Source organism: Cygnus atratus, chromosome 23, assembly GCF_013377495.2.
Source record: "Cygnus atratus isolate AKBS03 ecotype Queensland, Australia chromosome 23, CAtr_DNAZoo_HiC_assembly, whole genome shotgun sequence".
In the NCBI taxonomy this organism is placed as follows: Eukaryota; Metazoa; Chordata; class Aves; order Anseriformes; family Anatidae; genus Cygnus; species Cygnus atratus.
In genome coordinates this window covers 2,159,487-2,174,301 of record NC_066384.1, presented here as the reverse complement: position 1 = coordinate 2,174,301, position 14,815 = coordinate 2,159,487, and the positions used below count along the sequence as shown (strand labels likewise).

At 37.7% G+C, this 14,815-nt stretch overlaps 1 protein-coding gene across 1 annotated transcript in view; it reads right to left on the bottom strand.

The window, feature by feature from the left end:
• The window catches only part of ZMYM4 (zinc finger MYM-type containing 4), a 45,600-nt gene that overhangs the window by 9,622 nt on the left and 21,163 nt on the right, over positions 1-14,815 (bottom strand). The window contains exons 7-25 of the mRNA XM_050715218.1: positions 14,567-14,741; positions 14,239-14,451; positions 12,752-12,902; positions 11,957-12,072; positions 11,558-11,830; positions 10,916-11,066; positions 10,494-10,666; positions 9,964-10,114; positions 9,028-9,168; positions 8,692-8,729; positions 7,398-7,542; positions 5,777-5,898; positions 5,261-5,432; positions 4,191-4,244; positions 3,896-4,075; positions 3,263-3,357; positions 2,531-2,702; positions 1,189-1,284; positions 685-836 (exon numbers count right to left, since the gene is read on the bottom strand). Coding sequence (XP_050571175.1) covers positions 685-836; positions 1,189-1,284; positions 2,531-2,702; positions 3,263-3,357; positions 3,896-4,075; positions 4,191-4,244; positions 5,261-5,432; positions 5,777-5,898; positions 7,398-7,542; positions 8,692-8,729; positions 9,028-9,168; positions 9,964-10,114; positions 10,494-10,666; positions 10,916-11,066; positions 11,558-11,830; positions 11,957-12,072; positions 12,752-12,902; positions 14,239-14,451; positions 14,567-14,741 — 2,770 coding nt within the window. The remainder of the gene's footprint in view (positions 1-684; positions 837-1,188; positions 1,285-2,530; positions 2,703-3,262; positions 3,358-3,895; positions 4,076-4,190; positions 4,245-5,260; positions 5,433-5,776; positions 5,899-7,397; positions 7,543-8,691; positions 8,730-9,027; positions 9,169-9,963; positions 10,115-10,493; positions 10,667-10,915; positions 11,067-11,557; positions 11,831-11,956; positions 12,073-12,751; positions 12,903-14,238; positions 14,452-14,566; positions 14,742-14,815) is intronic.

Here is a 14,815-nt window from a genome sequence, read left to right as displayed (position 1 = left end):
ATTTGATTCTTTATCTCCAAATGACTGTTTAAGGAAAGGAACAAACAGGCTATTCTAACAACAACAAAATGACCCTAACAGTAGTATACTGAACTGGGATATTGAGTGTTCAAGAGAAGATAATATTATCCTGGGTTTGTTCTGCAGCTGTTTCAAACTGACCTCCGCTGGCAGGTAGCAAGGACTCTTTACATTCCTCTCAGTATTCATTAAGTACAATGCTATTATTCCCATTGAAGGAGCCACTGAATGAGCACAGCCTTTGCTGGGTATCTCTTCCATGTAAACTTGTGTATTGGAAGAGCATTGTGCAGCTATTTTAGAACCAAACCAATTAATTACATAGCCAATTCTTCTGAGGAGCCTCAGGTTTCTACAAATCTGTCCCATATATAAATAGGATAAATAAGGTACCAAACCAGAAGATTTGGATCTAGATAGAAACACCTAGGCCTCCACACCATATTCCTCCCAAGTACAGAAGAGGCCTATTTACTCCAATCAAAACAAGGTCCAGACTAATTAGCCAAACAAGACATTAAGACAAACTAAGAATGAAGCACAAAACAGATACATTCTCGCCTCTACAAAAAAACAAGCAGCTACTTGGGACTGTGGATACAAAGCATAAAAAAACACCAAAAGTTTCGATGTTCTCAGCAATATCCTAATTCTCTGAGTTACCTGCTGAATTCCAAGGCACAGGTATAAGATACTGTCAGGATCGTATTTTTCTCCATTTGGTCTCCGCACCTCTTGAATAAACTGGCACAAGCCAAAACTCAGTTCAGCAAAAGTGCATGAGAGAATGTCCTCCTTGACTTTCACAGGACGAACTGCGGTGGAGAAAATTATTATGAAAATTAACTTAATTCAACGGATTAAATCTTTACATAATCTATCTCAAACACAACGTTCCCTGTCTGACTAAATGTGTGAACTATTTCCCATCTGTTGGCTAACAATTAAATGACTATTTGGCCAACAAAAAAAAAAAATCAGCAGTCTGTATAGCCAGTAACTGAGTAGTAAGTCCATTACAAAAGCCGTAACTGAGTAGTAAGACTGAAGGTATTTAAAGTTAAGGCATTTAAATGTTCAGTGAAGTTCACTGAACCCAAAGATGCGGCAAGGCAACGGTAACATGTACTCAAGCTGGAGATGTAGGGTTGATAAAATCAGCTTCACCTTTATAGCTGGACTCAGGTGAATCCTGAGTGAGAAAAAGATCTTGAGTATTTCCTAGTAGTTCTGGATATGAGTTGAGAGCAGCATATTCGACTCCTTAAAGGGAGAAGGAATGAAGAGTTTAAAGGGCCATGGGATTCAGAAAGGGAAGCAGAGAACTGATCAAAGAATCTGCAGTGAAATTACTAGGCTTGGCTGCTCCACACCTTACGCGAGGGACTGCTTGGGACTGAACAGGGAACCTCTCTGTGGGGGTTGATACAGCCTCCTGGAACTGTCTGTAATCTTTCTTTCATTAGCCAGGAGAAAAAGATAGTAATTCATGTGATTGCTCTTCTGGGAAACAAAAACCAGCTGTTCTCATATAATGACAACAAAAATTCCAAATAAGAGAGGAAAATGCAGAGCTCGTTTCCCCTTTGGGATCTTTCTTATATAAGCTTTGCCATGCTTAGTTCTTTACATTGCAGAAGTATTTAATATTATTTGCTCTCTTCCAAACTGTCCCCAGAAAGCTCAGTTATAATCCTAACTCAGATTCTCTGCTGCACTCTGAAAACTTGCCCACAAAACTCTCAGTGCAAACATGTAAGACACATCTGAGACCAGGGAAAAGGGGAGTTAGACAATGCCAAACCCCAGGACTGCTGTGCTTTTGTAAAAAATAAAAATAAAAAAAAATCCATAATTAGAAAAACAAACAAAAGCGACATTTATATTGTCATTATCTATCACCCTTGTGAGACACAAGGAACAATTAATGCCTTCTAAAATTATTTGTAGGCAGGGTGCAACACAGAATGGGTACACTTTTAGAAGGTTTGTTTCCATCTGTGAACCTGGAAATAAGGTATTAGACTTTAAGACTGGCATACATTTTTTTTAAAGCAAAAAGTTACACTGACAAACAAATACTTTGTGAATGTGTTAGGTATAGATGAAAAAGATGGGGACAGGTTAGTGTAGTCAGCTTAGAACTTTGGCCTGGTAATAGATCAGTAAAGGCTTTGCAGCTGCATAAAACATCTGTTCTAGAAATGAGAAATAACTGCATGCAAATGAACAGAAAGGGCAGGTTGAAAGACTAACATTTATAATGTTTAAAAGAAATCTGATACTTTAAAGTCTCTTTTAATAGGAAACAGAGCAATTTAGAATTTAATAGCTGAGATTTTTAAACACATGAAAAGGCAGACATAACATAATACGCCATAAAATCTTTTCTCCACTCATGGTCATTTTAAAACTTGCTAACTAATCCTTATTTTTTCTTGAGAAACATAAGATACCAAGAGCCGTTCAACTAATTATTTCTGTTTCCACAGATGGAGAAAAAGTTTACCTGAAAACTTCAGGTCCCCTTGTTCCTCCTGTGCATTTTTCCATTGGACCCAGTTCTTCCAGGCATTTACCCCATACATATACTTTAGGGTCATCCCAGAAACAGAGCAACCTGGGTAGGAGCCCTGCATCAGGTTGCGGGGCTCTACAGAAACTACAGACTTCTTCCGTCCCTACAGGGAAACAAACAAAGCAAAGCAAATAAAAGCTTAGTAAGTATTTCATCTGTGGATGCTTAATTTGATATCACATAAAAAGAGCAGTACACTGACATAACAAAATCCTGCTGACAGAACCAGAATGTATATATATGTATTTTTTAATATCTGGACAAGTATTAGCAACACTGTACAGAAAAGGTACAACAAATTATAGTAATTCTCACTGTGATAAATATGCACAGAAATACATTCCACTACACAAGAAAAATTACTTCTTTCCTGTAGATTATTACACTCCTTAAAAACAAGTATTTTGCAGTTTCTGAAACAATAAACATTCTTTAAATGTTCTGCACCAAAAAGAAAACAGAAAACATTTATTCTACCTAATTGTAGAGGAGAAAAGAAAACGTTATATAATGTAGCAAAACAGGACAAAAAAAAAATATACAGCAGTTAAATTGAATTCTCATTTTCACCCTAGAGCATATTTTTTACTTCTGAGAATAAGCATGCACATAATGTTATTACTTTAAGTGTAAGGAACTAATGGTCCACAAGTACTTTCTTACCCGTCTTTTTGGCTGTGGGAAGCCATCTCTATGTCTCCGTCTTGCTCGTGAACGTGACTGCAAACCCAGTCCTTTACTGAGAGGGTCAAATGAGTCTGAAGTCAAATCAACACCATTAAGAATTTAATTGTATGATTTAACATGCCCAAGTAGAAGTGTCTCTTAAACACTACTGAATATCCTAGAGATGCCAATTACATCTATATATTCAAACAATGCTTTATATGCTTGAATAATTAGGCAATAAACATACTTTCTGTGTAAATAAATTTTCATAAGAGGAAAGAAGTCCCCCCCGAGTAGTGGATGTATTTATTCAGGCAAACTTATATTCTTCTGCACCACTAATATGGATTATACCCAGGGACACAGAAGTGATAATTCAAAGAAGTCAAGCAAGACTACCTGCTAATCCTGTCGGTGGTTCCGTAGAATGCTGTCTTTAAAGATACCAGTAATATTTAAAAAACACCGTAACTTTTAGTAGAGCTGATATATTACTGCTGCTTCAAATATCCAGTTTTACTAAATGAAAACATATGCCCTTCAGAAGCAGACTACTGCCACAATGTTTACTCAGAAAGTTGTGTGTACTTTTATACAATGATGCATTTTTCTTTACATTATACAGACCTGATGGAAAATCTGCCTCCAGGTCCTGTTCCACATCACCTTTGGAGAACTGCTTCACTTCTGGATCTGGTTCCGGCAGGGCATTCGATCGTAAGGCATAGTGATTTAACTCATCCTCCCAGCTGTGTGGAGTGGACACTGCTTCTGATTCTAGATCTCCACTGTAAGTGCTACCTTGGTCTGTAATAAGAGTGATCAGATAAACCACATGCTATAAGAAAGGATAGACAAAAAGAAGAGTTTAAAGAGAAGCTAAAGCAGGATCAAAGTCCTTTTGCAAAGAAATCCAACTGACCTTTCTCAAATATCTTGGGGTCCAAGAAGAGCTCATGCTCAGACGTTTGAGATCCTTTAGAAAAAGAAGGAAATATGTATCTACAAATGATTGACAGCTTACATAACTAATACAAAATTTTGAATGCCAAAAAATAACATATTAAGTCATAGTACTTCCAAAAATGGTACATCTTCTCCTTCAATACAGTTCTTCTACCAGCTCCCTACCTAGGTCACGCTGTTATGGAAAAACAGAAATGCAGAATTAACCCATGTTTACTTTTCTAAATGCTTCCATCCCTCCACGTTTGTTATTGGAGTCATCTGTAGACAAACAGGATATTTTGTTCATTTCTTTTTTATCTTGCTCCACTTTTATTACACGGGATGATCACTATCCAACACATTCTAACCTGCATCACCCTCCAAGAATCCACTACAAAAAGCTTGATAGGAAAATACTCTTGTAAAGCAGCTGCTCTGCCTTCTTGATTTTGACTCCTTCTGCTAGCGCATGATGCACTGATCTGGAGATTACTACTGCTAGCAACCTGCTACTGTCAACGTAAGTCAAATCAGCACCTAGGATCAGGTAAAGGGAATGCAAAGACATTTAAAGCACTGCTCAGTATCTAACTTGGGTTCTACGCTAAGCATAGCTCTATTGAAAATTGAATGAGAAACCTCTGCGAAATTACAAAGGCTTCAGAAAGGTGCAAGTAATAACCAGCACTTGAGATGGGACTATGGAAGAAGAGTAAATAATTCTTAGAAGAAAAAAATAATAAAATATTTATATAGATTATCTCCAAATTATCTCCAAATATGCAGTTTAGCTTTCAAAATAATGAATAATAAAAATCACAAAGTCATGACATAAGCATTGTAGCCTTCTTTAGATTGGAACTTTACCTGCATGAAAGAGTCATTGTGAAAATAAATGTTGGTAGGACAACAGGACCATACAACATGGCATGAACACTTGGGAAGCAACCAATATAGTCTCTACATCTATTTCTCTATCTATTTTTTTCGTGATGAGGACATCCATCACACTGAATTTAGTTTTCTTTTAAAAACACCACATACCACCATGAGAGTGTGTTTTTTCTTTCTCCTCATCTTCTGCAATCATTTCTGCCATCTGAAGGAGATCAGCTTCAAATGGATTTGTGGGAATCTTTTCCTTGATATCCTGAATAGTTTCAATGATCTTATCAGCATTATCCAGGGTAGTTGGGAAAAGCATTGGAACTGGTACCTATACAGACATGCAGAAATTGTTAGACCTTGTCTGGGGATGAAAGAAAACAACAAAAACACAAGGGAGGTTCTTCTCATTCAATCTTACTTATATTTTAGGACTATATATAATTTTAAATAAATCCAGACTGGACAATCTTTTTCTTTTCTGCAATAACCCTACAAATTGCTGTTTTTGTGTGATGATGCTTAACTAAGCGTGATGTGATAAGGAAAGAAATGTTTTCAAGGACTCCAAATACAACTTGTATGACTAATCACAAAATCCAACGACATTGCTCTGTGCCCTGTTCAGAACCAAGACTGCAAACCAGTTCTCCAGTGAACGTGAGTATAACTTACAGGTACTGGCATCCCAAGCGGAACTGGTGTGTACTGAGTGTAGAGGTGAAGGGGTACTGGCACAAACACTGGTACAGGAACAGGTACCACAATGATTTGGGGTTGAACTTCTTCTTCTTCTTCTGTTATGTTAAAAACAAAACAAAAATGGTTTGACCATATGACCATCCAGTACACTTCAGAGTGTCCATTACAATTGTTTGGAGTTCCACTACTGGTGACTTCTGCTTGTAACTCAGTGGGCACAGTACCACATCTTTGTTCAGCCATCTTTCACTTTAGCACTGTTGTAACAAGTATTAATACTAGAGTTTGGAAATAAACAGCACTGTGACCATATACATGAATGCTGGAAGGGAAGAGAGAGGAAATAAATACTAAGGTCTGCATCCAAGTAAATGGTGTGCTATTGCAATTATCTCACGACTAATTAGAAGACCATACAAAGGTACCGTTAAAAAACAACAACAATCTTCCCACTTAGCTTCATCTCTCCCACTGAGATGTTTACATCAAGACTCGATACTCCGAGCTCCTTCTATATTGGCAATGATGAAAAAAGCACTCCTCAATAGCAGTCTTGACTACATAATAGCCTTTGAAAGTGCTTCAGTTTTCTCCTGGCCACAGAGAGATCTTAGGGTAAATATAAATCTAATGAAATGATCTTAGAACTAGTGAATTAATTTCAGAAGTTCTTATTATCTGTATCTAATAATTAAAAGAAAGTGAGAATTACAACAACCTTTGAGACATCACACACTTCATGAAAATGAGTCTGCTCTTGTGGCTAGAGCTGGAGGAGCTAAGAACTCACAAATTCTGTCGTGAGAAAAACAAGTTCCCTCCATAGCCTTCTGCAGTCACTTAACCATCACCCTTCATTCTCCACAGTTAAGATGACTGCAGAATACTAAAGATGAGTTAAAGCCAATCTCAAGATTCATCATTAGAACAAGTCCAGAGGAGGGCTACAAAGATGACCAAGGGGCTGGACCGCCTCTCCTGTGAAGACAGGCTGAGGGAGTTGGGGTTGTTAAACCTGGAGAAGAGAAGGCTCCGGGGAGACCTTACAGTGCCCTTCCTGTACCTAAAGGCGGCCTACAGGAAAACTGGGGGCGGACTCTTTGTCAGGGGGTGTAGTGATAGGACAAGGGGGAATGGCTTCAAATTAAAAGAGGGTAGGCTTAGATTAGATTTAAGGAGGAAATTCTTCACTATGGGGGTGATGAGGCACTGGAACAAGTTTGCTCAGAGAAGTTGTGGATGCCCCATCCCCGGAAGTGTTCAAGGCCAGGTTGGATAGAGCTTTGAGCAACCTGTTTTAGCAGGAGTTCTCCCTGCCCATGGCAGTGGGGTTGGAACTAGATGATCTTTAAAGTCCCTTCCGACCCAAACCATTCTATGATTCTGTGATTCTTTGATCACACATGAAGCTTTCAGAATTTCAAAGACCAAATATTTTACATCTAAGGCAAACTGCAACTTGCAAACACCATGCAATAACCTGAAAACTATTTAAAATTTTAAAGCACATTAAAAAATGTTTTTGTTACATAAATCATTTACTCTCACCACTGCAATACAGACATATAAAATGGGTTGGAGATTAAATACGTACCTGTCTGGCATTCTTTGTTTTGTGTATGAGGTTTGCACGAGGTGGCCTTAGTCTGTGTAATTGGCTTGCACAACAATGCTTTGTTTTTTAGAAGCCTAGGTGGTTGTGATGATGGTAGTTTTAGGGCATCTGTCTGAGTACTAGCCTGTTTGGAAAAATATAAATGAGGGCAGAGTCAGCACTGGTTGTAGTAGGATATCGTAAGATTAGTATTTTCATAAGATTAATATTTGTTCTCTACTATGAAAGGTCAAACAATTTAAAACTCTCTTTGTTTATAAAAAAGATCATTTAAAACTATTGTAAAAAGAGCTTTTTTGTTGTTGTTGTTGCTAACAGTGCAGAGAAGAGAGCTACAAGAACGTTTGGTTTCTGTAGTCAAATAACCTCTATAAACTTTTCATCTTAGAATCTTACTGGTGGTAAAGATCTAAAAAAGTCTTAAGATACTTTTGATGACTAAAATATTGGGTAATACAAATATGCAAAAAAAACCCCTTAGTAAACCTATGCAAAACCACTGAAAAAGAATACAAATAAAAGATGAACGCAAATGCTGGCAATATCAGTGTCACCTCCTGATTATACACAGACTGACTATTCATGCTTGTACTAATTTCATGTCCTGCAAACTGTAATTTTCAGTTGTGCATTCATATAACAGGGTCAGTTTCATTAGGGGAAATTCATACTCTATGGATTAATAGATGACTTTTCAGCTAAAAGTAAGGGTGTCCATCTCCCAGAAACAAAGAGCTATATAATAAAAATCTTATTATATATTCCAAGAGAGTTGCAAGATCTCTCAAGAATTGGAACTCTAGGAGTTGTTCACAGATAAGAAGTGACAGTGGTTCCCCATAGCTCCACTACCACACTGACAGGGAGTGGGGAAGAACAGCTAAGCTGCAAGAGCTTGGTAACATCAGCCCCAGCAGCCCATGCTGGTTCCCTTCTTCCTGTGGCAGCCCTTCCTGTGGCATCACATCCCACTTCTGGCCACAAAAGGTAACCTCAAGTACTGAAGCCACACACAAATTATTCGAGAGCTAGTCATCTCAAGAGCCACAATTTGACAATCTTTGTCTTAAAACATCAAATCATTCTGTCAATGGACACAAAAAGACTTTTATACCACACAAAAAAAATACATCTGCAAATTGGATAAGTTTTAAATCTCAATCACAACCAGGAAAAGCAGTTACAAAATTAAGGTGCTAAATTATTGGATACTTTACTTGTTATTGATATAATCTGGACGAAAGTGAGAAAAAGAGTCTCTTGTAAAACTTACATCTCCTATTATTTTTGCTGTCACAGTAGGGACTGCACCTGTGAAGAAGAAAACCATACAAGATTATCCTGTGTACTTATCATCAAGGACCACAACCCATACTCTGCCAAAGTCAAGAAAAAGAATTCCCCTTAAGCCTTATTCCCTAGTATATGTAAATAAATTTAACTTATTATTTATACGTAAGGAAAGGAAGGACAAAACCACAACCTTCTGTATTGATGGGAAGCATAATGAAGAAGTGGCTATTGTCCTCAGTAGAAAAGATCCCTGAACAACTATAAACATCCAGGAATAGAGATTTAAAAATAAAGAAATCACATTCAGTAGTCCTACCCTGTAAAACATTGTTGGAGTTAACCGTAGGCTGGGCAGCAGGGGTGCTTGCAAGGGACACCACATTTGCTATGACAGGGGTTGAGTCCTTTCTCAAAGAAGGTGGGCCTGATGAGGAAGCTGGTGCCATAGAAAGGTTTGCTGGGTAGAACGAACAGAAGAAAACTAAAATAAGCAATCACGTAATTTACAAAGCAGCATTTTAGAAACAATACCCACCCTCCAACTTTATCTCCAGACGAAAAAGCCTGCTTTATGAGAAGAGTACGTAGGTGTCAAACTGCAGGTTTTCACTTTAAATAGGACTTGGCTCCATAAGCAAACTTAAGCTGTTTTCCAGTCACTGAAACATTTCAGAAGTTCATCACAGCATGAAAGTGGTTTTCTATCTCTAATAGTATGTGTATTCCAGCAGCACTCATGAGACAACAGAAGTGGATGCCTCACTGTGCTCAGCACCACACATCCGTAGTATAGGACACAGTCAAGATCCTAACACATAATGAATGAGGTGATTTTTATGAGACTCTCAGTTAGAGGAATTCTTAGGTTCTTTCCATGTGAAAGCAACATAATCACGTTTCATCAAAAATAGTGTTCTGAGGCACTTCATTATCCTGGCAGCCTCCTGCTCAGAGAGATGCCTGGAGCCCAGTTTTACAAAGGTGTTGAAAGTGATTGAAAAGTTAGTGCTTATGTTTAATCTTGAAAATCAAAGCATAGGTTTTCTTTATGTGCAATCTCATTTCATACCTGTGGAAGTTTGAAACTACTTGAAGAAAGAGAGATATCTAAAACTGAGCCCATTCAATGACAACAGGTATGCACCCCAGCAGAGGATGTATCTTAAAAATTTCACTGAATTGAGTTTCTAAATAAATGCTCCTATCACCATCACACACACCAAGAGGTAATACCATTCACATCCTGTTTTACCTGTGTTGTTTGGGGGTGGAGGGTCAGAAGCATTTTGCTGATTACAGAACATCAGAATACAAAGCAGATTGCAAAAATGCTTGATCTCCCCTTGCCATTTCATGGACTCACTGAGTTTACCTTGCCTCTTACAACCATCACACTTTGCCATCTAGGAAAACAGAGGGAGGAAGAAATCAAACACATGTAAAAAGCAACAAAGAGTATCTGCATACAGACCTCTTCATATCCCGCTCAGCAAATAAACAGGGTAAAGAAATCTGTAAAAGTGCATCATTTTCATAGCGTAACACAAAACAGCAGAACACTGTTGTGTTTTTTTTCTACAAACAATATTAGATTTTCTTTATATAGGAAACTGGTACTCAGAGGTTAAGAAGGATTTACTCATCCCTCACATGTATGTAACATATGTATGTTTCATGGACATACAGGTCAACTACAGGCAGTTCACACAGCTCCTAACGTTCAAAGATTTTTTTGCTAACAATTTTATATTCCAGAGGATGCTATGTGAGAATATTACTTACCTGGTAAAACAAAACTGTGAATTTAGACATGCACTCCTCTGAGCAAAAGTCTTCCATTTTCCCCCCAAAGTGATTCTGGACCAGTTTGGGGGAAGTCTGTAAACAGTAACTGCACATTTTACAGTGGTTTCCCCAGCGTTTCGCCAAGTCATGTTTATAGAGCAGTTTACAACCTAGAAGAAAAAACAGCAAAACAACAAGCAGCCTTCAGTAACAAAATGATATTTGTTGGTCATTTCTAGTTCTGAAATTCAGTTATGTATGTAATAATTGGTTGAAACATACCATTAAAACGAAGTCTGAATGAAGTTACAGGTTTCCAGACTTAAAATCCATTTTTTATACCTAAATGATTAGGTTTTTTAGTATCACCAGATATTTTTGACTTGGTTTATCTGAGACACAGTCTTACTCTTTCTTACCTTCACTACAGAATGTCTTATCTATGCCTGAGAATCGCACTGTCTCCTTGATAATCTTCTCAATTCTGCAGTATTCACACAATGCTATTACACTGCTCCTCTTCTTATATTCATCACAGCAGGTCTTCCCACAAAACTGAAACATTTTACCCTGCAACACAGCCAGAATGTTTTGGTTTCAATGTTTTAGTGTTTCACAACCCGGATATTACATTTAAATAGTTAATAAAAACCCAGAAGCATATTTATACCCTTGGAAATTAACAATTGACAGCATTAGCAAGTAAGTTCATTTAGCTTTCCAGCAAAGGCAGCACCATTTTCTGTAGAAAGCCCTCACCGATGTGCTTTCTCCAGGAATTATAAGGATCACCTCTTGGACCAGAATCAGGAATGTGCTTATCTAGCCAAGCAATGGTGTGGTGTTTTTTGTTTGTTTTGTTTCTGTTTTTTTAAGATCAAAGAGTAAGTATCAGTATTAATTTTGATAATGGTTAAATGATACCAAAATCAGTACCAAATTCCTCCATAGCAGGTTATAGCAAGCAATAGAGCAGTACTGACAGACCACAGCACAAAAATTACAATTTCTTGTGTTTCTGATTGAGAAAGATGAGCTTGAAAAGCCCTAGTTTTTATTACCTTGTAGTCAAGCAGTTCTGGTTTGGTTGCAAACAATCTGTTACAGTGCTGACACCTGAGTTTTACAACAGTGCGGGCAAAAGTGACTTGCTGGGACTGGGCAGCCAGCCTCTGTAGACCGGCTGCAGCTGAACTGCTCACTGAGCTGGGAGACACAGTCGAGGTGGTGCCACCTGCTGATACTGTTGCCCCCGACGGAATGCTTACAATGACTTGACCTTGCGATAGGGGTACGACTGAGGAGTTCATTCCTGCAGGCTTGTTGAACAAATTCTGCAGGAAAGCAAATTGAGAAAGAGACCTTATTTTACAATATTACATATTTTACCCAACATCCCAGATACTTATACTACCAATTTGTAATTCTATTAAGCTAAGAAGAAATCCTAGATGTCACACCTGAAAAGCTACTACACAACTGTAGCTGCAAAAATTGCGTATGCTCCCATCTGACATAGCCAAGTGATACTGAGGGTTTGCTGAAGTTTTACAGCTGTTGCACTGAACTTGAACACCTGAGAGTGAAACAGAGAAGAAAAAGTGATTTATGCAACACTGAGTCATATTGCAGATAATTTTGCACTGTGCATACAAAAACAGAGATTCTGAATGACAAGTCAAGGTACACACAGAAGCACAAGACAACATTTCTTCAGATTCAGAAGCAGACACTGCAGCCGCAGTGCCTGTTGCTTACCAGATCCTTTAATTAATCTCCCAGTATCCCTAGGATGTCAGTATGCATTTTTCTATTTTACAAGAAAAATAGCTGAGAATATGTTTGCCTAGCTCAAAGCAAAATTAGGCAGAGATATCTAAGCTAATCACCCTGGAGAACGGGGGCAGAAGAGTCACAGTGATGGTATAGCTTATGCCCACACAAGTGGATTTGTCTAGCTGGTAAACCCCCCAGCTTCACTTACAAGAGCAGAAAATCGATTAAGGTTTATTATCATGTTTAAGTGCTATAAAAACAAAGCTAAAATGGCTACACTGTCACTGTTAGGTTTATCTATGTTAGCAAGTCCTTATGTTTCCATCTCAGCACCTTCCCTTAAAAAAAACAAACAAAAAAACAACAAAACCACTTTCCATATCCCCAAAAAGAATATAAGCCTTACTTTCAAGACAAATTAAGTTTGGATATAAGCTATGTGACATTATGCTTCTAACAGAGTAAAAGAATAAAATTACCTGCAGAAGTAACCATTTTTACTCTGTATGCTGACAAGCAGTTAACAGAGCAAAACAGTTCAGTTTTTCCTAAGTTATTTGTGCTCTCTATCATCTCGGCCGAAGATCTCAAGGATTTACACAGTGTGCAAGGTGTAATTTTAGCCGACTTCTGTGGAAACAGTAAAGTTGGTCATTCATTTGAAGTTTAGTATTTTTATTAAACAGGAAATTAATCATGAACACATAAAATGTCTATAAAAATGAGAGCCAGCATACTTGCAACAGCACTTAAGTTACAGCTGTATTATTTTTGATGCATATACACTTATTTGAGTTCTGCTTGTTATATTTACACTTTGATCATCTGAGATGTGGACACTGTCATTCAGGGTAAGCTCTACTTTTGCAGGCCAGCTTGAGCAGTACCGAGGCTGTTAGGAGAAAGGCCTCCAAGTATAAAATACAATGCGTGTTGTAAGAGCAAGTATCAACCTTCAACATTTTCACTGAAAAGCAACATTTTGCTTGTGACTTAATACATCAGCTATATATGTAAGCGATATTACTACTGAGCAGAAGAGAAAACAAAAAACACAGATAAGCAGGTTTCTTGAAGACACATTTGGTGGCAGAATGGGGAACTAAGTGCCCTGAATAACGGGGCAGCAGAGTCAAGTCACAAAATGTACAGTTACGCTATCTTATCAAAAGGCATTTTTTTCCTAAAGTAATTGCATTAAAATAAGTCAAAAATAAATGAGCTACTATAATAAAGGTTCTCTCAACTGCTCAGTTCTTTAAGAGGCACAATTAAAATCGAAATTAAAATATTAAAAATTTAAAAACGAACATCAAAATGATCAACTAATTATTACTTTTCCTATCCACTTAGTTCAAATGCCACAATTTTAATAGCTGAAATGAGTCAAAAATGAAGTGTCCTCTCATGTCTTACTATTATTTAACGTACCCACATAAGGTTGTGGAGCATGTCTGAGACAATATATTTAGAAAGCTGGAATTTTTAGAAATAATCTCTTTTTCAGCGGCAAGAAGGATCTGTCATAGTGTGAGATACCCTACAGTTAAATTACTCTTAGTTTTTAAGGATCCTCAGGCAGCTCATGAGAAACTACACTACTGTTGTCACAGCATGGCGAATACTCAGAGAGCATCTCAAAGAGCATCAAAAAAGATTGCTCATGAGGTTTGTGTGCTTTGTCAGATGATGGTCATTTCCTGAGAGGCTGACCCAAATGTGTCACAGTCAACTGTTGCTGAGTGGTCCCACTATATCTTCTCTCACACTGGAGCACTCTGGTAGCCTTTTCAGTGGTAAGGGAAACATAGCAATGTATCTGGGCAAAAATTAAGCAGCTAACGGGAAAACGAGTATCTTAGACCAAGATTGCAACTGAAATACTCATCTAATAAATCAAAACCTATTTCTTAAAACACCTAAAATCTAACCTAAGATGTACTTTTAATATTGTGTCAAAATATACCTGCTTATACGCTGTCACACACGTTGAGCTGCAGAACTTTTTTGACTGTCCCTCTATTTGAAGCATGTGACATTGGCCAGACCCACTGTAGCAGTAGCCTCCACAATTCTCGCAACAGTTCATGGTCAAGTTATTAGCCGAGCGGAACTTGGAGAAGCAGGCATCACTGCAGAGCTTGTGTACGACATTCTGGTAATTCACTTCATGTCTAATCTGGAAGAAAAGAAAGAAAATATAACAAGAATAGAAATATTATCTAAGTTTATCTCTAAGATAGCAAGTTCCCTGATTTAAAGGGAATTTAAATGAAAAATAAGTTTGCAATTACCACTGCATTCTTCTGGCACATGCTGCACTTGGTTGAAATGCTGTTAGTGTGAATAGTAACAACAGGTTTCCTTTTCAGTTCATATGTAGAAAGACACGACTGGCTGCAGAAATCCTTACTGGAATTTGTACTGTCAAACTGGGCAGTGATCACATCCTTTGGATTTAGAATGTCTCTACAGAAAAAAGAAAAACAAGCATACAAAGAGATGAACGTTGGTTTCATGTCAACTTGTTCTCCTTTCTATTT